The sequence below is a fragment of the Yamadazyma tenuis genome, chromosome 1, assembly GCF_029203305.1.
Source record: "Yamadazyma tenuis chromosome 1, complete sequence".
Classification (NCBI taxonomy): Eukaryota; Fungi; Ascomycota; class Pichiomycetes; order Serinales; family Debaryomycetaceae; genus Yamadazyma; species Yamadazyma tenuis.
This window is the reverse complement of record NC_089461.1, coordinates 1,548,497-1,568,567: the sequence shown is the minus strand read 5'-3', so window position 1 is coordinate 1,568,567 and position 20,071 is coordinate 1,548,497. Positions and strand designations below refer to the sequence as shown.

The following is a 20,071-nucleotide window of genomic DNA, read 5'->3' as shown; positions in this document are numbered from 1 at the left end:
AATCACCGTGTCGAAAAATGCCTATCTGACCGACAATATTTTACCCTATTTTTGGTATATTTACTAACAGACCTTTAGAATCTTGTAATTAGTATGATAACTACTGTATATATTTTATAATTCATGAGTTTACGTCTTGAACTACTACAGTGAGAGGACACAAACATGTAAAGCGTAAAGGCAATTTTTGTTCCATCCATTTTTATTACTATAACGTCCATCTATGCATCAACGTACATATCGGGGCAGATGACCAGCTCTCTGCCCAATGACCTTTGAATACAGTTTTCCATGAGTCTACCGTATTCCCTACAAATCTGAGAATTACAGGCAATAAACTTGTCTTTGAACAACCGCAATAACCCAACCGTACAATGCAACCTGTTGATATTCTGTAAAGCATTAGCATACGCAGTAAACTTCTTGGAGCTCGAGTCGACTCCAGCGATTCGAGCTTCTTCTTCGAACTTCTTCTTGACGTTTCTAACATATTGGTACCCGTTGATTCTTTCCGGGATATAGCTTGAATTTTGCATTGGATCCGAACGTTTCAAGTAGTTTGATTCGGCCCCAGACAAACAGTAGTTGTAACACCAAATCAAAAACAATGATGAGGCAACAATGTTGGGTCTGTAAAATATTGGATCCATGTTGGGTTCATAAGTGACGGGGACATGCTCTCCAGTTTCATCTTGTGTTAGTAATATTTCACACAATAGCACATATGCATGAGTGACAGCCATCCGGCCATCAAGACTTTTGGTCCAGTTTTCCATTCTCCTCCTGACGTTTTCAAGATCTTTTGGAGAAGTTTTAATGTTCATTCTTTGGGGTGAACCAGCGAAGATTATACAGTCATATTGGGGAACCCTCAAAAATGCCTGGGCTATATGATAGACTGCAAATTTGCAACTTGTGTCATCAGGTTTGGACAATCCTGCTTCTGGAATATCAATGGGACAATAAAATGCACTGTCAAGTTCACAACAGGTTTCATCTATCACATTATCGTACCAAGAATCAAGTGATTGCAACAAACTGGTTTTCCATGATTTCAAGCCTTGGTCTTGAAGAGCTTTCACCAGGAGATCTATCTGCTCTGTTTGAACGGCTAAACTGATAATCCCGACAAGAAGAATTCGACTGGTGAAGGGTGTCGAATTCACCTTTTCATACCTTAATACATCAGTCAATACCGAAAGGAATTTGGAATTGTCAAGTTGGTTGTTAACGTCCATCTTATTTGTATTAGCAGCTTCCCATATCAGGTCAATACAAGGAAGCGAAAGCTTGATATGATGGGTGTACAACACTGCTTCTTGGCCAAAAATAATGGCATTATAAGTGTCCACCAAAAATGTGATATAAGCACATCTTTTGAGTGATTCAAGCTCAATCCAACTTTCCCATGGACTTGTAGATGCATCCTTATCTAGATCATCGGACTGTTCCAAGTTTCCACCCAAAAGGGGACTCCGCCTTAACAACTCGATCTTGAAACCATGGTTCAAGTGTGCTCTTCTATGAAGCTTTCTGTTGGAACAGGTGATTTCATAACACTCCAAGATGAGTAAACTTTGTAGTAACCAAGATGTGGAACTTTCAAGAACTTCACCGTGAGAACAAATGAGCCATCGTAAAGGGTCTGCAATGGACTCTGCCAACTTGATATACCTCAACTTCCGTTCTGGTTCATGACACATTCTTGACTCGAGAGACGACCCAATAGTCATTATACTTAAAAGTAATAGCGGATTAGCTGTGGTGGTGGAAAATGTAGGACGATGGATAATAGGAAATTGAATATGGTAAATACACCAGAAGTTGACAAGGTACTTTTCGATATTTTCCGCCGTGAAGTATGAATCAGTCATCAATGATGGCACAAGTTCCGCCATTTTTCGGATAGTTGCATTTGAAATCGAAGTTTGAGAAGTAGAGTACGTCAAATCAGGGGTATCTCCAAGCAAATCCTTAAATGAGGAAGACGGCGAGTAATTCAAGTATTTGTGAGAGTTTTCTTCGTTGTTATGAAGAAGCCACTCAAGCAAGCCGGTTTTTTCCAAGTTGGTTTGCTCGAAGTTGATGGTTGGCGATGGAACTAAATCCGCTATCAAATTGTCATCTGAGTTCATCACGTAGTTAATGTTCGATTTTTCCTGAGGCGTTTGGTCTTCAAAGGAGTATCCGTCATCCCCAGATGAACCATGTAGCATATTAATAGGGGTATTCAGTTCAGTTGACACAACTGCCCTTTTATCCTGACCATTAGACTTGTAAAGATCCTCGCCTTTTATAGGTTTGGACTTTTCCATAACCGTCTTGGGAGTATAGATCTCAAAATGCTTGATCTTGTTGCCCGAAACACCGGATTTTTCCTTCTCCTTCTGAACATGTCTCTTATAATGCTTGAGTCTTACATCTTTCCTTACAAAGCTCTTTTCACACCCTGGCCAAGAACAGGAGAATAGCGAGATGCTTTCGTGATTTCGTTTATGTCGTAAAAGATGGTCGGATCGTTTGAATTGCTTGCCACACCCAGCAACCTCACAGACGAAGGATGCCTTATTTAATTCGTCCCCTGTAGGGGATAGTACCTGCGTATCCATGATGGAAGTTGAATATGATGCGACCGAAAATGTTATTTTAATGTGGAGAAAAAGCGAAGCGGTTGCGGGCTACGTTTATAAAGTTTCTTCGCAGCGTTTTTGGTAAGCCAAATAAAAGTAATTTCAAAGTGCTGAAAGTGCAACATATAACTGCAAGATGGAAATACACGGTAAAGAACAGCCTCCTTGGTATTATATGCCCACCTTTTACAAAGAGACACTTTTTTTTTAAAGGGGCACTCTTTTTGAATCTCGGGCATGCATGCGGCTGTGCCACGCACTTACGAGAACATCAGCCTTCTATATTGGATATATAAATATTACTGCTTTTTGAAGCAAACAGCATAGAACATCACCATATCGGCCACCAACCCCACGGCCCCCCAAAATGTATAACAACCCCCAATGCCCATGGAACTAGTCATCTTGGAAAGAACACCCACACCAAGAGCAGAAATACAGCATCTTGTCAAGTTCATAAGAGATACACTGGCTGATGCATTGGTAGGATACATGTCTACCAAGACGGTTGAGGAAATTGTTAGAGCCGCCTCGGAGGAATATGAAATCAAACAGGTTCCAACAATAATAGAGCCAATATTCAATTTGAACTGCAAGCACCAACCAAAAATGACAATGCCAATGAACTGGAGGACGGAAGGAATAATAGAAATGTAAATCCGTGAAGGAAGAATATTGAACCCAGGCAGTTCCGACTCTTGAATGTGTTTGTGTTTCTCATCGTAAGCTTTCTTGCTTCGTTTATAACTCCAGTCTAATAACCTGCCAGTGATCACTGACCCTATAAGGCACGTCACCCCTTGGGGCAAATACATGTAACCAACTTTAAGTACCGAATAATCATACCCATCTCCTTCTAAAAGTGTTAGTGAAGTTAATGTCATAGACCACACAGCGAATTTTATTGCTGGGGAAAACAAGACATAGATTATATGCGATCGGAAAAGTATTCGAAAGGGGCTCAAAAGGCTTAGCTGGGTGACCGGAGCTAATGTTTCCACCTGGTTGGTCAATCTTGTACTGAAAGGTTTAAGTAAAAGAATCGGTGCAATATTTATGACCCGTTTAGGCCTGACGCTCCCGTTTCCAGCTATCAGACGAACTGTTTCTGGTAAAAGAAAAATCACCCCGATAAGGGTGATTCCTGAACCAATTGCGCAGAACACAAAGATTCCTCTCCAGCCATACGAATGAATCAAGCCTGAGCCAATTATACTACCAAACGCTTGTCCAGTGAGTTGCATTCCCATGACTATCCCCACAAAACTTCCTCTATCAGCTTCGGTACAAATATCACCAGAAAAACCGGCCGTAATGGATGTGGTAGGCCCTATACCAGCAGCTTGAACACACCTTAATAGAACTAGAAGCCAAAAAACGTTGGTTTGGGATAATGCTATAGTTGCACCAATATATATCAACAAGCAAAGGATGACGATGGGCCTTCTACCAATGGAATCTGAAATATTTGAAGAAAAAGTTGGAGCCACTCCTTGAAGAATAAGGTACGACACCACCGACAAATTTGCAACTGTCTCTGAAACATTGAAATATGACTCAATAGTAGGAATGGCAGGAAAAAAAGAAGGTGGTGAAACCGTGCCCCAGAAACCAATCATGGCGATGATGAGCATCAATAAGTACTTTTCGAGGGCACTGTAGATAGAAAACGGGACAGGCAAGTCTGCGAAAGCCCTTGTAACATTTATCTGGTTAATTTTCTTTTCGTTTTGCTGCTGGAGTTCGTCTATCTCGTAAGGGACGATCTGGTCCACATTTAGATTTCCCATGATAAAGAAGTTGAATAATGCCACCGCTTCTTCCACTGGTAAATATAAATATAATTGAAGAATAGAAGAGAGATAACAAAAGATGATCTAGCAAGGAATATGAGTCAAAGGAACTCCTTGGCCGCACCCATAAACGGCTGCCAATTTTAAAATGGATCTGATATTTTGATACAATAATGTTACAAACAAGCAGTGATTTTTAATTATGGTACGGCAAAGGTACTGGTTGACCCTAGTGACTACAGAATGCAACAGGTGAGAACTACTTTCCAATGGTTGGTATTTGACAGATTCTAAAGAAAGGAGAGGATGAATCCGCACGACTCACTTCTCAGTCTCTTAATATACGTCAATAGTGGGTGTATGGGTTAAATCATTATTTGATCTGACTGCGCCTCAATCTAAATATTGGCATGTGTGTACAGCTTGACTGGAGGGTTGGAGCATGAAAGTCTAAAAGGTGAGAATTTTACAATTGTCTTTGGTATATGCCAGGAGTGGTGCAGGGCGGACACTTAGTTTTGGTAGAATTTGCAAATTTGGGTCGTGTAAACCAATGATAGAAATGGCATAAATGAGTATGAGACAGAATACGTAAGTACCAGCTCATCCCGAAACTTTCGGGAGGATTCTCCCACCAAACTCGTATTGTACCGATGATCATCAGTTTGATAGTTCAAACTGCTAGCGCACTTCCGCTTTAAATCAATGTTGTAAGTTATCACTTGCCCGACCCAGAACGCCTATTATGCGCTATCTGGCTATAAACCAATCGTTCTGCCACGGCGCGCCAGTTCCCAAATGAGAGGTAGATGCCTAATCCAGAAAGTCCTTGCGGGTGAGATATAAATCCCCATCGCTCCTCCCAATATTTTTGCTATACCAGCAAAGCCCAACCGTTTCATCTTCATAACTAGCTTCCAAGTTATGAATACAATATCCTGTTAAACTCCATTCCAAACCAATTTTATTTTCACGCATTCGATTAATGGCCCAAGCTAATCTCATTCAAGATAAGTCCGCAATGTCTACTCCAGATCAATTCAAGAATATCAGAATATTGAACATCAACGATACCACCAAAGCCGCCAAATGCTTGTTGGCTGCCTTTGGCACTGATGATTTGGCCACATTGTTGGTAAATCATATCGATGATCCCAAGCACAAAGTCCTCTGTGAATTGTCTCTTTATGAAGCCTACGTCAGACAACACATCATGGCGGGTTTAGTTCTTGGAATTAATGAAACCGAAGAGGAATTCGAAACCGTCGGTGTATGGTCCCTACCTGATTCCATCGAGAAAGGATTAGAGAGCTTCTCCACCTTGATGAAGTCAGGTTATGGGAAAGTATGGGAAATATATGGAGAAGAAGGCAGATTCAAAGTGTTTGATGGAATGTTACCTTTATTGCATGATACTTGTGAACGGATTCTCACCACCGACTCGAGATTCCATAAGAAGAAGTTGTTCACCTTGGTGTATTTGGGGTCTACTGAAGCTGCAAGAGGAAAAGGAAACGTGAGAAAGATGTTTGATTTTATGTTCCAAAACTATATCGATGTCTGTCCTGACAATCTTTCATACTTGGAAAGCAGTGCCTTGAGTAATATCCCCATTTATGAGCGGTTCGGATTCCATTTCTATGAAGATATTATGTTGGGAGAGAAGAAGGCTGGATCTGAGCCAGGTAACGATTATGCGGTAATGAACGTCATGATCAGAGGTACAAATGGCCATGATTGGACTAAAGATGCACCTGTATCCAGCCCTAAATTGTAGATGTAGCTTTATTTATTCAATATGCACATCAATGAGTATTTGATATGTTAAATATATACAAGGGAATATGAACATTATGCAACTACTCGTCCAACGAGAGAACAGTCTTTTGCGATGGCAAGTTCTTGTTAGCAAACTCCTTCTTAGCCATCTCCTTTAATGCTTCTTTCTGCGCGGCCGTCAAAGGTTTCACTACCTGATGGGGTGGTACAAACTCGAATTTTCCAAACCCAAACTCTCTATCGGTGATTTGGTTCAACACATACAAGTTTCCTCTCACATAACTTACCAACGCCTCAACATGTCTCATGTCCACGTTGGGGTTCCCATTCAAGACATTTCTCCATATAGCTGCTCCCAAAGTAGTGTCATCAGTCATTAATCCTTCGTCAAATGATAATACGCATCCCAACATCTGGGTGTGGTATTCTTTCAAGTAGTTTTCAATAAGACGGTTGGAAGTGATTCCCAACTCTTCGGCCAACCGCAATTCCATGTCTCTGAAAATTCTGTCCACTAATTTCTGTTGATAGTTCTTACCGTACTTAAAGGGCATCGCTCTCATCCGCACAGCGAGCATCCAATAATGTAAGGTGGTTATCTGAAACCACTGAGAAAATGACTGTGGAAGTTGTAATGTTTCGTAGTAGAACTTAGCAGTGTCGCTGAGTGGTTCGTTGGGGTAGTACATTCCCTGTTTTTTACAGTCTCCAAAATATTTGGAACCAGCAACAGAACCGGCTCTTGCACTATCCATATCAATTTTGAATAACTTGATAACCATCTGACCCAAGCTTTGTTTAATGCTGGACATTTCAAATCCTTCTGCTTCTTCTTTGCTGTCGGACAAGAAAGCCAGTTTCTTCTTTGCTTGTTTGGGTTTGATATTGAGATCTTGCTGGATGTGAGGTAAGGTGGACTCAGACGCCATTTTACTAGGGGCGTCCATTTCGGGTTCTTTGTCTTTAAACTGCTGGAGAATACTCTGGGTCTGGAAGTTGACTTTGCTCTGGTTACTGAGCCATCTAAGGCCAAATACTTGTGGTCTAACTGAGATTCTAGTTCTAATCATCATCGTGCTCATTTAAAAATTTTCTTACATTTATCGCACTTTTAACAGGCTTGTGAGTGGTGATGCTTTAAAAAGCAGGGAAACGTAAAAAAATGGGGTTATATGACCCGGAAAGTGGACGTGAGTAGTATTGGTGTGTTGAAGAACCTTTGGGGAAAACTTCTTTACGTATATAGCCCTGTAGGACCGTGATTGTGAAATTTGGCCTTTTCTGTGTTAAATTGGTGATTAAATAAACAGTGAATACTATTGAAGATACACAGAACCATGAAGACACAGTTTCAGGCCTACTAGTAAAGTTTTCTTCTCTTAATCAGTGTCATATATATGTTCCTTCCCTGGTTCTCACCAAAACGCGTTCGCGTACTTCTTACTCTAATAAATATGACGCTTGAAGACCCAGAGTTACAACATAAGGCTTCCGAGATCTTGAACGAGCTGGACAATGAACAAGATGAGTTCAACAGTTTGCCCAACAACGCCAAGGTGGAGAGATTGAATAATCTCATCAAAAAGTCCCAAATTTATTCTCAGATCATTGCTGATAAGATTCTTCAGAAGCAGATTCAACAGAAGGATAATGGAAGTCCCACTAAGAAACGGCAGAAACGCAATGGAAATGTGTTGGAGATGTTGACCAGCAAACAAAGTAGTCGTCAACCTAAGCTCGTGAAGGGAACAATGAAACCTTATCAGTTGGAGGGATTAAACTGGTTAATCAGGCTTTATGAAAATGGTCTTAACGGGATTTTGGCAGACGAAATGGGGTTGGGGAAAACACTTCAGTGTATTTCTTTCATAAGTTTTTTGATTGAACAAGGTATAACTGGACCTTATTTGATTGTTGCTCCTCTTTCAACCATTTCCAATTGGTATAGTGAGCTCAAGAGATTTACTCCAAGCTTGCAGGTTTTACAATATATTGGAACCAAGGATTCTAGAAAGATCATGGGATTTGAAGGATTTAATATTGTTCTTACGTCTTATGAGTTATCTATAAAAGACTTCTCCAAGTTGGCTAAGTGTAATTGGAAGTTTTTGATTATTGATGAAGGTCATAGACTCAAAAACATGGATTGCTTGCTTATTAAGATTCTTAAGAAATTGGATGTTGCAAATCGGCTTTTGATCACAGGGACTCCACTTCAAAACAACTTGAATGAACTTTGGTCTTTGTTGAACTTCATCTTACCAGATATCTTTCATGATTTAAAATTGTTTCAACAGTGGTTCAATTTTGATGAAATTGAAAATATCCAATCTGTTAAAGACGAAGAAATAAAGCAGTTCATTGAAAAGAACTTCAAGAAGAATTTGATAAAGAATTTGCATACCATCTTGTCTCCATTTATATTGAGAAGACTCAAAAAAGACGTGTTGAACTTACCTCCTAAAAAGGAGTACTTGATTCATATTGAGTTGACCGACTATCAGAAGAGATTGTACTTGAGTGCATTGAATAACGACCTTTACAATGGGATCTTCGAATTATACAAGTACGAATACGAAAAATTCAACCTTAGCAGAAGAGATCCCAAAAAGTATGGAAAAGAGCTTGACGACGCTATTAAAAGTCAATTGAAGAGCTTAAAATTACAAAACCTTGTGATGCAATTACGTAACATTTGCAACTCCCCATACATTTACTATGAGCCTTTTCCTGTGGAAAAGAACTTGACGAAATACGACTCTCTGCCAAGAGATAAAGAAGATAGGTTCATTGAACTACTTATAAAGAACTCCTCCAAGTTCACTATCATTGACCAATTGATAGACAAACTTGAAGGACATAAAATATTGATTTTTTCTCAGTTTACGAGAACATTAGACCTTTTATCTGATTATTTCCGTTATAAGGGGATTGAAACGTGCCGTTTTGACGGGTCTACTGCCCACGTCGATAGAGACAAAGAAATCAAAAAGTTCAAAACTACCGCAAGTCAAGTATTTTTGCTCAGTACCAGATCAGGTGGGTTGGGAATTAATTTAATAGATGCCGATACTGTGATATTGTTTGATAATGATTGGAACCCTCAAGTTGATATCCAGGCCATCGATAGAAGTCACAGAATTGGCCAAGACAAACCCGTCAAGATCTTCAGGTTTTTAGTGAAAAATCTGATTGAAGAGTTGTTGATTATAAAGAACTACAGTAAGCGGTTTTTAGAGAGGTTGGTTATTCAGATAGGAAGTAAGAATTTCGATCGGTTGGCTGACTTTGAGGTTGAGTTTAGTAATTTGGTCAAGCTTTCCCAGCAGTTCGGTATGAGCATAGAAGGGTTTGAGTTTGATATTAATAATGGACTGGGATGTCCTCTACTTACAGAAGAAGAACTCGATGAATTAACTGATAGAAGCGACGAATGTTTTAAAAACACTGGCAGGTGGGATAACATATCTGTATTCGAAAGTGTTAGCAAGCTAGACGAACAGTCCACATAAGGTTTAATTTAACACATGTTTATGCTATACTCTACTCTACAAATGTCACTATAAAAATCTATAAGAAAAAAATGGAATAAGTTAAGTATTCCAGAATATCTAAGTCACTAGTTTCATAACCTTACCTCTCCACCTGAAAGCATTCAATAAACTGGAATAACTCCATGTCAAGTCTCTGGCTCCTTCCATGAAACCATGGTACTTATTGAACTGCTCGCTGACACCACCCTTCAAGTCCACATGATCTTTCACCACTACTAAGAAATTGTCACTGAATTTGAGAAGATTTTCAATCAAGTCATTAAAAACCGCCGACTTATACTTGATTACAACAAAGTCCTGTGTATCGTCAAGTTGCAACACCAATTTGAAGAAATCTTTATTTGCAGCCGTGATGATCAAGTCCTCTTTAGCAGTCACCAATTTGTAGGCGAACTTATAAAGCAATTCTGCAGCAGTAGCAGTCGAAATGAACCATGGATTTCCTTCACTAGTACCGTAACCGTCATAAACATCTTCAGGATATCTACCGATCCCAACCGCATTGCTGAAGTCCAAATGGTGATTAATGGGATATCTTGATTTCATGTCACCAGCAATCTTCACCAAATGGTTCAAGATATGGTTGCTGTCAATGTCAAAAGGTATAAGCTTATCGTTTTCATTCATGTCATGGGAATGAATAGCCCCCAACAATACTGCCGAGTCCAAACCAGATCTGGTATGAGGAAACAAAGCAGGAGATTCAAGCACATAATTGGTCTTGGTACTGATATAGTATGACTCAATAAACTTTTTCAAATCCTTGTAGTTGGTGACCAACGTATCAACCACTTCCTGGTCAACGTTCAAATAAGAGTTCAGGTTAATGAACTGAATTCCATCCAACAATCCTTTCAACTGTACCAGTGACGTAAAAAAGTGCAAGGACTTGATTTCTTCCCATAAGTCAAACGACTCTTTCATCCAGTTGTTAGCCACAAAGAGTAAATCAGGCTTGATGATCTCGTTGAAGATAAACGTGGTGTTTAAGCCTGTCTGAGAAGGTAACTCCAAGCTGACAAACGATAATATCGAGGAGATTCTAAGGCCGGGCCCATCGTTCTGAGGTCTTCCCCAATTTTGGTTGAACTGGCTATTGTTGACCAAGTACTTGGGCTCTCCCAAAGTGTTTCCCGAGTCGAAGTCCCCTGACATCGTGGGTAACCGCTGCAAGTGGAAGTTGTTCCAGATATAATTTTCTACCAACCACTGGTATTCTTGAAACCTGGGGTCAGAGTCGGATTTATTCACCGAGTCCTGCAAATAGTGTATCAAGGTCCGGATTGTTAAAGAACTGTCTCTGGTCCACTGGTAATAATAGTCAGGTTTGACTTTTGATGGTGAAGCCACAATCACACCCGGAAAGATATTAGGGTCCAAACAAGTGGAAGAGTTACCAATGTTGCGGAGCAAGTTGTTCCACGCCACGTCGTACTCATCAGCTAGCCACGAATCAAGTGTGGTTTTGTTGACGTTGTCGGAGAACGTAGGATCAACTGGAAATGGATCTGATGACCTGATGTCAACCAACAAGTTAAAAAAGTATTGTTTTAATCCCAAGGGTAAAGCCGTCAGCAAGGGCACCGAAACTGCCAATAACCATAAGGAAAACTTCATGATGAGGGTGATGTGTTATAAAAAAAGTTGTCGATCCACAAAAAGGGTGTAGTAGGGTATTTATGTTTTTTTTTTTCTGGAGCCTGGATGACTTTGTATTATTTACACCCCACAAAAACTGACAGGAATAGCGGATCATCGCAAATGGGCCGGCAGAAAATCCGGGGACACCAGATGAGTATTAATATGGCGACAATGATTCTACATCACTTATGTGATGTGTGGTCTTCCAGATAGTATGTAATATGGTAGAGGGTTGTGGTTTATACAGAGGGTGTATTTGATTGTGAAAAAGGTTTTGGCCAGTTGCTTGAGCAACGTCAGCAAAAAAAAGAAATGCTGGACTAATCACTGCTATTTTTTTTGGTGAAACGAGAGCAGCAGTTCTTAAATACAAACAATCCCGGTAGTTGGAACAAAACAAATCAACAAATATCCTATAGGCGGTGTCAATACCCCGGATTTAGATGTAAACAGCCATGGTATTGTTCTGTATATAACGAGGAGGCGAGGGAACAGTGGAATGTGCGATGGGGAAGAGGGGTCGGAAGTGAGGGTCATCGAGGACCACCGCGTGCCTCGGTGGTGGTGGAAATGGTGCTAGGGAGGCAGGACATTGGTGGCTATTTGCACCCATGAGGCAAGAGATGAGTTGGACATTAGGGTGATTTGTGACTTTCGGGTGAAACGATTCAGAGATACTCTGGAGTGGTTAAGCTGATGGTTGGATTCAAATTCCCGGCAGATGTGCATCGTGAATGCTTGTTTATGTTCTCCATAGTATATATCCCTACTGTATGGACTGAGAAGTGAATGCAAATGAGTATGGCTGTTGTACTCGGTGTTCGCACGCAAACAAGCCCACCGTCGCGAAAGAATCAAATCAACTATCATTTCTTCCATTCAACATGTTGGGAATAGCATTACTCTTGCACTGTGCCTACTCGGCCTATGAGTACAATAAGCTCCCCATTTCATACAACAGGTCGGACTTGCTTCTTGAGTTGGTGATAAGTCTCTGCTTGATCTTCTATTCTTCCGTCACCAACATTCAAATGCCTCTGAGGCTCAACCTCGATAACGAGATTGTTCATTCACCATCTCCTTACTTGAACTTTATACATATCAACAAAAGCTTGAAAGAGTCGAATGAGTTTGGTATTGACGACTACTCCAAGTTCAGCAACCGGTTGGACTTTATTGATATTGTCAAGATGAGACGAGAATACAATGTATATGCTTCATCAATTGAGAAAAGTACATGAATGTATGATATAATGAATATACGGTTCGACAAGCGCTTGGATCTCTCCATAATTGTTTCGTACATTTGAATCTATAAAACCATTGACATATCAATTTTAATGAATATTATATGGCACCCGGTGCTTCTTATATGATTATCTACTGAACCTTCTTCTGGTGCATTTCAGCTCTTGTCTTCATTCTGGATTCTCTCTTCTTCTTGGCAATTGGGCCAGCTTCAGTGTTCAAGAAAAAGTCCCACCATCTAAAACTACTGGCATAACTACCAATAAAGTGGTGGTGATGCTCATCGTGATGGTCAGCACCGGCCCAGAATGGCAAGAAATGGTGCAAGGACCAAGGAAACTCATAACCTGAATGAGCATCAATGGCCTGGAATAATCTCAAGGCAACCCACAAGTTGATGGTAAAAAGGTGCAAGTTTCCAGTGATCAAACAGTACACAATGGGAATACCAACAGTTCCGAATCCCAACAACATCACCTCAATAGGATGAGCATATTCAGCAGCCAATCCAAACGGAGCTGCGTACCGATGGTGCTGTTTGTGGATATACTTATAGAAAACCCCATAATGCAAACCTCTGTGCAACCAGTAATGCCATGCATCTTCCAAAATAAAGAAAATTGCCAAGTGCTTAGCTATGGTGGTCCAGGCTGGGAAAGGCACCGAGAAAGCAATTCCCAACTTAGCACATAAAGGATGGAAGAACCAGATTGGAAATACTTCCACCAAGAAATGTGAAGTCAACACTGATTTCATACATTCCCATTGTTCTCTGTTGGAAGGAACCTTGGTTTCTTGAATCTTCCATTTTCTGAAAAATGGAATGTTGTCGATTACCATCCAGGGAATACATCTTCCAAAATAGTTGATTTCGTGGTTGATGAAAATCAACAATCCAGTAGCGAACAAATCGTTATTGATGTAATAATAATATGTCCCCCATAATTTTTCAACAAAGCTTAATTGGGGCAACTGATTGAAGTTGTTGAAGGCTTCAGCCAAGGTGGTGACATTTCCAAACGAAGAATAATCGTTAAAAACCTGAGATGCCGACATGCTCTTGTAGTGACTAGTGATTTTTTTTCTGGCAGCTGGGTTTAAATAATGCGGTTGAACGCGGGCGTGGACCTATCGCGAACTCTTAAACGAGAAGCGCCAAAAAGAAAGTTAAACGACGGGAACGATACCACGCCTCTAGGGACATCCATTTTAGCAACTTGTCACGGGCCATGGCATCGGTTCGAGTCTGCAGATGCGCACTTTCCCTCAGCCCCAGTCTGCGGAAAACTGTGATGATTCTCCGTCGGTCTTGCGCCCGGGAAACCCTACTTCATGCCACCGTGCGTCTATGACAGAAACCGTCACTTTTGGATGATAATAAATAGATTGCCCAGCACCGACGATCCCAAAATTACAAGGTCTCAGTAGTCCTACGCCGTTAAGCAGTTGGCAGAACATTCCCGCAGATTTGTACTATTTCTCCCCCACTACCGCCACACTACCGTAAAATCGGGCTCTTTATCGCGGAGTCCAGCAAAGTCCATAACGGAATGAACTATGGATACTTCGAATTTTCTTTGTTCAAATTTTTTGTAATTCTTTTTTTTCTGTAAACTTTGACAGTACCATGAGCTCCAGGACAGATAAAGATGAGTTGGAAGACACTTCCTCCTTCGCAAGTAATGATAAGATACCCGGCACCAGTGAAGATAGTGACAATAGGGCGGGCAGCCCCAATGAAAAACACCTCACGTCATCCGATGGGCAGAATCCTCATTTAAGTTCATATTACGAAGATTTTGACACCGAAAGTCTTAGTAGTGAGGCCCGCTCAGCAGATGTGGGGCCCCAGACTCAACCAGTAGCCTTGAAAACTGAAGGTTCTTCGCGTACCAGGTCCCTGGGTGCGAGAAGGGCATCGCTCTCCAGATCTGGTTCTCTACTGTCTTACGACTCAGAAGCATTGGCCAGAAAAACGTCCCGGTTGTCAGTCAGAGACATCTATGGAGATGCTCAACCAGACGTCATTTCATTGAGACGGACACAATCCAGGAAGACCATTATGAAAACACTTAGCAGCAGATTGGAGAAGACTGACACCTATAAAGACGTGCCCGATATTTCTGTGCCCACCACCAACTTTGGTAAAGAATTCGATGATGTGGACCCTGAGTTGGTGACGTGGGATGAAAACGACCCTGAATTCCCCAGAAATTGGAGCCTTAAAGCCAAGTCAATGCAGACTTTAATAGTGGCCCTTTACACCTTGATATCTCCCATGTCATCATCTGTATCGTCTCCAGCATCTGCTGAAATTGCCAAAGACTTTGGCATCACTAACAAGTCTGTTCAGGCCTTGACGGTGAGTATCATGATTCTTGCATTTGCAATTGGCCCTTTGGTAATTGCTCCATTGTCCGAGAGTGACAGAATTGGCCGGAAACCAATTATGAACCTATCGATTTGGATTATTTTCTGCTTCAACTTGGGATGTGGTTTCACTAAGAACACCTACCTGTTGTGTATTCTTCGGTTTTTGGGTGGGTTGGGTGGTTGTGCTGCTTTGAATGTAGGGGCAGGCACGTTGGCTGATTTATTTGATGATAAGACTAGAAACACCGCCATGGCATTCTACTCCATCTGCCCCAGTTTAGGACCGGTGGTATCACCCATTATATCTGGGTTTGTGGTCCAGAACCTCAACTGGAGGTGGTGTTTTTGGATATTAAGTATCTTCAACTTTGCGGTGGCAGTGGTGGGAACTATTTTTTTCAAAGAAACCTACTCTCCAAAGCTCTTGCACGATAGAGCAGTAAGGTTGAGAAAGGAAACTGGTAATGAAAACTTGCACACTATTTTTGACTTGGCCAATGATGTCCCCAGGTGGCTTGTTATTAGGTACACCATGTTGAGACCTGTTAAGTTATTGACGTATCATCCTATGGTTATTGGGTTAGGTTCTTTCATGGCTTTCGCATACGGATTCATGTACTTGATGCTTGTGACATTTCCTAAAGTTTTCCAAGGGTCTTATGGATTCTCTGTTGAGATATCGGGTTTGATGTTCATACCTATGGGGATTGGGTATATATTAGGAACAATTGTGTTTACGCTTTTGGTGCAACACTTTTACGATAAGCTCACGGCCCAAAATGGTGGGGTCCCCAAACCAGAATATAGACTTCCCTGTTTGGTGGTTTCAGGAGTAGGGTTGCCCATGGGGTTGGTGATCTATGGATGGTCGGTGCAATATAAAACCCACTGGATGGTTCCTGCATTGGGTTCGGGGATTTTTGCCTTTTCTTTCATTGCCGTGTTTCAGACCATCCAGAACTACTTAATTGACATGAACCCAAGATTCAGTGCTTCTTCGGTGGCGGCAGCTGCCATGTTCAGATCATTATTCGGGTTTTCATTCCCTTTGTTCGCCACCGCAATGTACGATAGGTTGGGTTATGGTTGGGGTAATACCATGTGTGCATTTATTGGGTTGGCATTAGGAATTCCCTTCCCACTCTTTTGTTTGAAATACGGTGAAAGATTGAGACACTGGGCCGATAGGAGAATGGCCAAACAACAAGCTGCATTTGACGAAAAGGTTTTTAAAGTCAAAAATGCAGCATAGTGATAGCTTAATATAACAAACGATTGCAAAAAAAGGACAAATGCTCCAGGAGGGGATTGAACCCACGACCGTCGCGTTCCTCACACGACCGTGACTTTAGGTATAACCTATTGCGTCGTCAAAACGGCTATAAGCACGAAGCGCTAACCTCTGCGCCACTGGAGCACCTGCTAAACAAATTTTCTAAATTTGTAGCTCGTATTGAATAGGATTCCTATATTCTGTTTCTCTCTGTTATGGCAATTAACTACAATGAACTCTTGTTCTATGTACTTTATATTAAGGGCAAGGTTGGTTCTCCTGATATTCTCAGATCCACAGTGCTCGATATTTCTAAGATTTGTCTGTTCATGGCCATAATTAAAAGTCGCAGAAGAATTATCCAATAATAAATCTACGCTCTCCATCAACATGAATAGACTATCTGTGTTTTATGGGTCTGTTAGATCTATTAGCATATCAACCTCATCACTCCCTATAATTTCTACAAGAAAGACCATTACAACCAACGAAAACATCCAAAATGTAAGCAAATTGACCCAAGATCAATCTCAAGACAACTCGCTTGATGCCTCGAATCTCGTTCCAATTGACCAGTCAGTATTATCTGTGGACTTACCTGCTTCTGTTCCTATCTATATAAGGAGGGGAGCATTAATATCGATTTATGGGATCTCTACTTTGTCTACGTCCTCTTTGACACAGTCCCTTTCGTCTTGGGGATACCAACGCCTTATGTCCACCTCCAAAATATCATTACTTTTGACATCAAATGCCAATAATTGGTTTAAAATGTCCAACGCCACCAACAATAAGTCGATGTCTATCTTGAACTTAGATGGAACTACTGATTGGGCACTTTTAAGCTCACCCCACTTTTACATTGGTGATTCTTTGATTATGAAAAACTTCATACTTCCCTATAAAATTTCCAAAAGATTTTCAAGAGAACTAAAATTACCTACCAGTACCAGGACAGGGTTATTTGGTTGGTACAAATGGTACTTCCAGCTTGTTTCTGGTCGGGGCCAAATTGGCGTAGTCGGGAAAGGCTCAATCTATAATATCAACCTTGTTGAAAATGAAGAAGTCTTGGTCAACAAGGACAACTTATTAGCAATTACTGTAAATGGCCCTTATGACTTACAAAATTGTGTCATTAAGTATGAAACTCCTACTTCAGAACAGACACAACCAGTGGAACCCACTTCAAATACTACTTTCAACGACTACTTCCTACGAGTATTGAAGTTCTTTGGCTTGTTCAAGGCTAAATCTACAAATTACTTGATAGGAAATCAAAATTTTGTCAAAGTAATTGGACCAAGAAACATATTAATTCAATCCGACATTAACTACAAAGTACCTGAATTTCCTACCGATGACTTTGATAAGTCTTTAAAACAATTCAATAAAAAAGCCAGTGACTACTTGAATTGGGTCAAAGTTGGATCTCAAAATCTGTCTATAAAAAGTACAAAAGACTTCCAAAGCTAGACACGAGTTATACTCATAGTATAATATAATATACATTCACGCTCTGACGCGGTAGGCTCAGGATACACTAGTAATACTAGCTAATTTATACAGGGTAATGGTGATTATGGGGTTTACGCGTACCATCGGCCAGTTCACTATACCGCAATAAACTGGTAGAATTCAAAGTATCAGAATAAACATTTCTGTTTGGGTTAGAATTTTTGATGATAGGAGGCAACTTCACTTGGTGATCCTGCTGGTGATTCCTATTGGTAATCAAGTATTCCTCTAAGGAAGGTAATTTGATATCACTTTGAGGTTGGGTTGGTCCTGAACCAACCTTGGAAACACCTCCCATAGTCAACTTTGGCCCATTATCCACATGTTGAAGCTGTGAAACATCTGGGTATTGATAGTAGGGTTGGTCACTAGATGGGTATTGTACAGGTTGGTTTTTATGGCCAAAGATCCGGTCACTTTGGTCTTGGGCAAATTTGCTGATACTATTGAAAGGATCATTATGCCTATTGAGGGTATATCCACTTTTGTTTACTTTAAAGTTATCACTTCCGTTGTCCACACTGGTTACCCCGGTGTTTTGACCGAGGTAAGTATTTTTTCTATCACTGAACACACCCGAAGACCGTGATCCACTACCTCCACTGTAAGATTCTTTAGGTCCTTTAAACAACAAACCCTTTTTTACGGGGTTTTCAAGAGTTAAGGTAGGACCATTTCTCGAACTTCGCTTCGCATACTTCGATTCAAAATCCTTCGAATTTGCCTTGTATGAACCAGGATTGGCCTTAATAGAGCTGACATCGGACTTTGAGACATTGTCGAAAGAGGTACTTGCAAACTCATCATCTCCCATGTATTCATCATCAGCCGAATTGGAGTTCTTCAGTAAATTGGTTCCCGATTTTTCAATTTGGTCATCAGAAGACGAAACAGCCATGGTTCCCGAATCCGGAGAGTCAGCTGAATCATACTCGATACCCGAAGATTCGTTGTTAATTTCGATTTGGTCTTCGCTTATGCGCTCGGGTTTGACGACGGTGAAATCATTCCCAGCCACAATGGCACTAGCCACATTGGGTGGTCCATTTTCAGAATTCGAATTGGTAACGGGAGTAGAAATAGCACTAGCCACATTGGGGGGTCCGTTTTCAGAACTCGGATTGGCCACTGGAGTAGAAATGGCACTGCCTGAGACAATAGCGGGCGCTGCAGTATCCATGTGCCGTTGCTTCAAGGGTACCGGGTCAGTTGGAGCAATTCCGTTTTGGTAAACTTTATGCTTATTTTGAAGATGCGTACTGAAATAAAGATTGGTGCTAGGGATTCCAGTTTGCAGTTTTTTCCTCATTACTTTGATTCGTTCAAGAGGGAGAAACGTATCGGCTGCTCCTGGCACCGGTGTAAGTTTATCGTCTGTTGGTGACATGGAGGTAATTAGATTTGTGTGGGCGTTAGTTGGATGATATGTGGGCGTAGCGGTCGTTGAGTTGAGGCCTATGGCCTCTGTATTGGAGATAGGATTATCACTGGCATTTGCTCTTGAACAATATTTGGATATGACTTTGTTTAAGGCGCTGCACAAATCAGTCCACTTGAAAACCTTGAGATCCTTCTCGATATTTCTGGGTCTCGGATCTTCCATGGACATAATAAGCTGGAAAAACCGCTCATAGTTCTTGTTGGACCTGGTTATGGTCAAAGGCTGTAAACTTTGAAGGTTTCTTCTGATCCTATTTTTTTCTTCGATTGAAAAACTTTGCTGGATCAAGAACTCAAGAAGTAAAATGATATCAACCGAGGTGACGATATGAAGATCTTTCTCCTGCCAGTAGATACACGAGATTATGGGTGTGTCGTTGGTAAACTCCGACTTGGGGATGGGCTTGAAATTTACAAGAAAATCAGCATTGGTTAGACTGACAAATTCAAACTTCACGAGACGTCGTTGTTGTCTGACTTCTTCTTCCGTCCAATTCTCCGTCACGGTGCTGGTGTCTTTATCAAACAAGAGCTTTATGGGAGTGTTGACGAGACCAAGGTTTTGTCTGATAAACTCTGGATGTAAGGAGGAGGTCCTTACTAGGCGAGGCAAGCTGTCTGCCATTGTATTTCGTGGTGGTGGAGTTTGGCAGTTGAAAAGGGCTTTATCTATGGGCAGGTCTTTCTGGGATGTCAGGATCTATAGAAAAGGAGCTAGATTAATTGGAGACTTATAGAATAGTCACAATAGTAAAAAGTGAAAGGTAACAAATGTGATGTGGATAGAGAAATTTGTGAAGGGGGCTAATTAACAAAATTTTC

The 20,071-nt window shown here is 41.0% G+C and overlaps 10 protein-coding genes and 1 non-coding gene across 11 annotated transcripts; 5 read left to right on the top strand and 6 right to left on the bottom strand. All coding sequences in view use genetic code 12, as the record gives it.

Moving 5' to 3' along the window:
- Positions 1 to 221: 221 nt before the first annotated feature.
- Positions 222 to 2,609, bottom strand: PSN45_000753 (uncharacterized protein; the record flags this gene model as incomplete). The annotated part of the gene is made up of 1 exon (XM_006688151.1): positions 222 to 2,609. One exon carries the CDS (start codon positions 2,607 to 2,609, stop codon positions 222 to 224), a length of 2,388 nt encoding a protein of 795 aa, XP_006688214.1.
- Positions 2,610 to 5,408: 2,799 nt separating this feature from the next.
- PSN45_000752 (uncharacterized protein) lies at positions 5,409 to 6,200 on the top strand (the record flags this gene model as incomplete). Its single annotated transcript, XM_006688149.2, has 1 exon — positions 5,409 to 6,200. One exon carries the CDS (start codon positions 5,409 to 5,411, stop codon positions 6,198 to 6,200), a length of 792 nt encoding a protein of 263 aa, XP_006688212.2.
- An 82-nt stretch (positions 6,201 to 6,282) lies between these two features.
- Positions 6,283 to 7,272, bottom strand: cbp3 (Serine carboxypeptidase 3; the record flags this gene model as incomplete). The annotated part of the gene is made up of 1 exon (XM_006688864.2): positions 6,283 to 7,272. One exon carries the CDS (start codon positions 7,270 to 7,272, stop codon positions 6,283 to 6,285), a length of 990 nt encoding a protein of 329 aa, XP_006688927.2.
- Positions 7,273 to 7,656: 384 nt separating this feature from the next.
- On the top strand, positions 7,657 to 9,714 carry IRC5 (Putative ATPase; the record flags this gene model as incomplete). The annotated part of the gene is made up of 1 exon (XM_006688148.1): positions 7,657 to 9,714. One exon carries the CDS (start codon positions 7,657 to 7,659, stop codon positions 9,712 to 9,714), a length of 2,058 nt encoding a protein of 685 aa, XP_006688211.1.
- Positions 9,715 to 9,813: 99 nt separating this feature from the next.
- SGA1 (Glucoamylase, intracellular sporulation-specific) lies at positions 9,814 to 11,373 on the bottom strand (the record flags this gene model as incomplete). Its single annotated transcript, XM_006688862.1, has 1 exon — positions 9,814 to 11,373. The coding sequence occupies one exon, from the start codon at positions 11,371 to 11,373 to the stop codon at positions 9,814 to 9,816; it is 1,560 nt and encodes a 519-aa protein (XP_006688925.1).
- Positions 11,374 to 12,281: 908 nt separating this feature from the next.
- Positions 12,282 to 12,638, top strand: PSN45_000748 (uncharacterized protein; the record flags this gene model as incomplete). Its single annotated transcript, XM_006688146.1, has 1 exon — positions 12,282 to 12,638. The coding sequence occupies one exon, from the start codon at positions 12,282 to 12,284 to the stop codon at positions 12,636 to 12,638; it is 357 nt and encodes a 118-aa protein (XP_006688209.1).
- A 139-nt stretch (positions 12,639 to 12,777) lies between these two features.
- Positions 12,778 to 13,701, bottom strand: ERG25_1 (C-4 sterol methyl oxidase; the record flags this gene model as incomplete). The annotated part of the gene is made up of 1 exon (XM_006688145.2): positions 12,778 to 13,701. One exon carries the CDS (start codon positions 13,699 to 13,701, stop codon positions 12,778 to 12,780), a length of 924 nt encoding a protein of 307 aa, XP_006688208.2.
- A 571-nt stretch (positions 13,702 to 14,272) lies between these two features.
- PSN45_000746 (uncharacterized protein) lies at positions 14,273 to 16,270 on the top strand (the record flags this gene model as incomplete). Its single annotated transcript, XM_066157512.1, has 1 exon — positions 14,273 to 16,270. The coding sequence occupies one exon, from the start codon at positions 14,273 to 14,275 to the stop codon at positions 16,268 to 16,270; it is 1,998 nt and encodes a 665-aa protein (XP_066013609.1).
- A 41-nt stretch (positions 16,271 to 16,311) lies between these two features.
- On the bottom strand, positions 16,312 to 16,435 carry PSN45_000745. Its single transcript has one exon. It is a non-coding gene; the product is annotated as a tRNA-Ile (tRNA).
- A 246-nt stretch (positions 16,436 to 16,681) lies between these two features.
- On the top strand, positions 16,682 to 17,767 carry AIM24 (Altered inheritance of mitochondria protein 24, mitochondrial; the record flags this gene model as incomplete). The annotated part of the gene is made up of 1 exon (XM_066157511.1): positions 16,682 to 17,767. One exon carries the CDS (start codon positions 16,682 to 16,684, stop codon positions 17,765 to 17,767), a length of 1,086 nt encoding a protein of 361 aa, XP_066013608.1.
- An 85-nt stretch (positions 17,768 to 17,852) lies between these two features.
- On the bottom strand, positions 17,853 to 19,874 carry PSN45_000743 (uncharacterized protein; the record flags this gene model as incomplete). The annotated part of the gene is made up of 1 exon (XM_066157510.1): positions 17,853 to 19,874. One exon carries the CDS (start codon positions 19,872 to 19,874, stop codon positions 17,853 to 17,855), a length of 2,022 nt encoding a protein of 673 aa, XP_066013607.1.
- Positions 19,875 to 20,071: the final 197 nt, after the last annotated feature.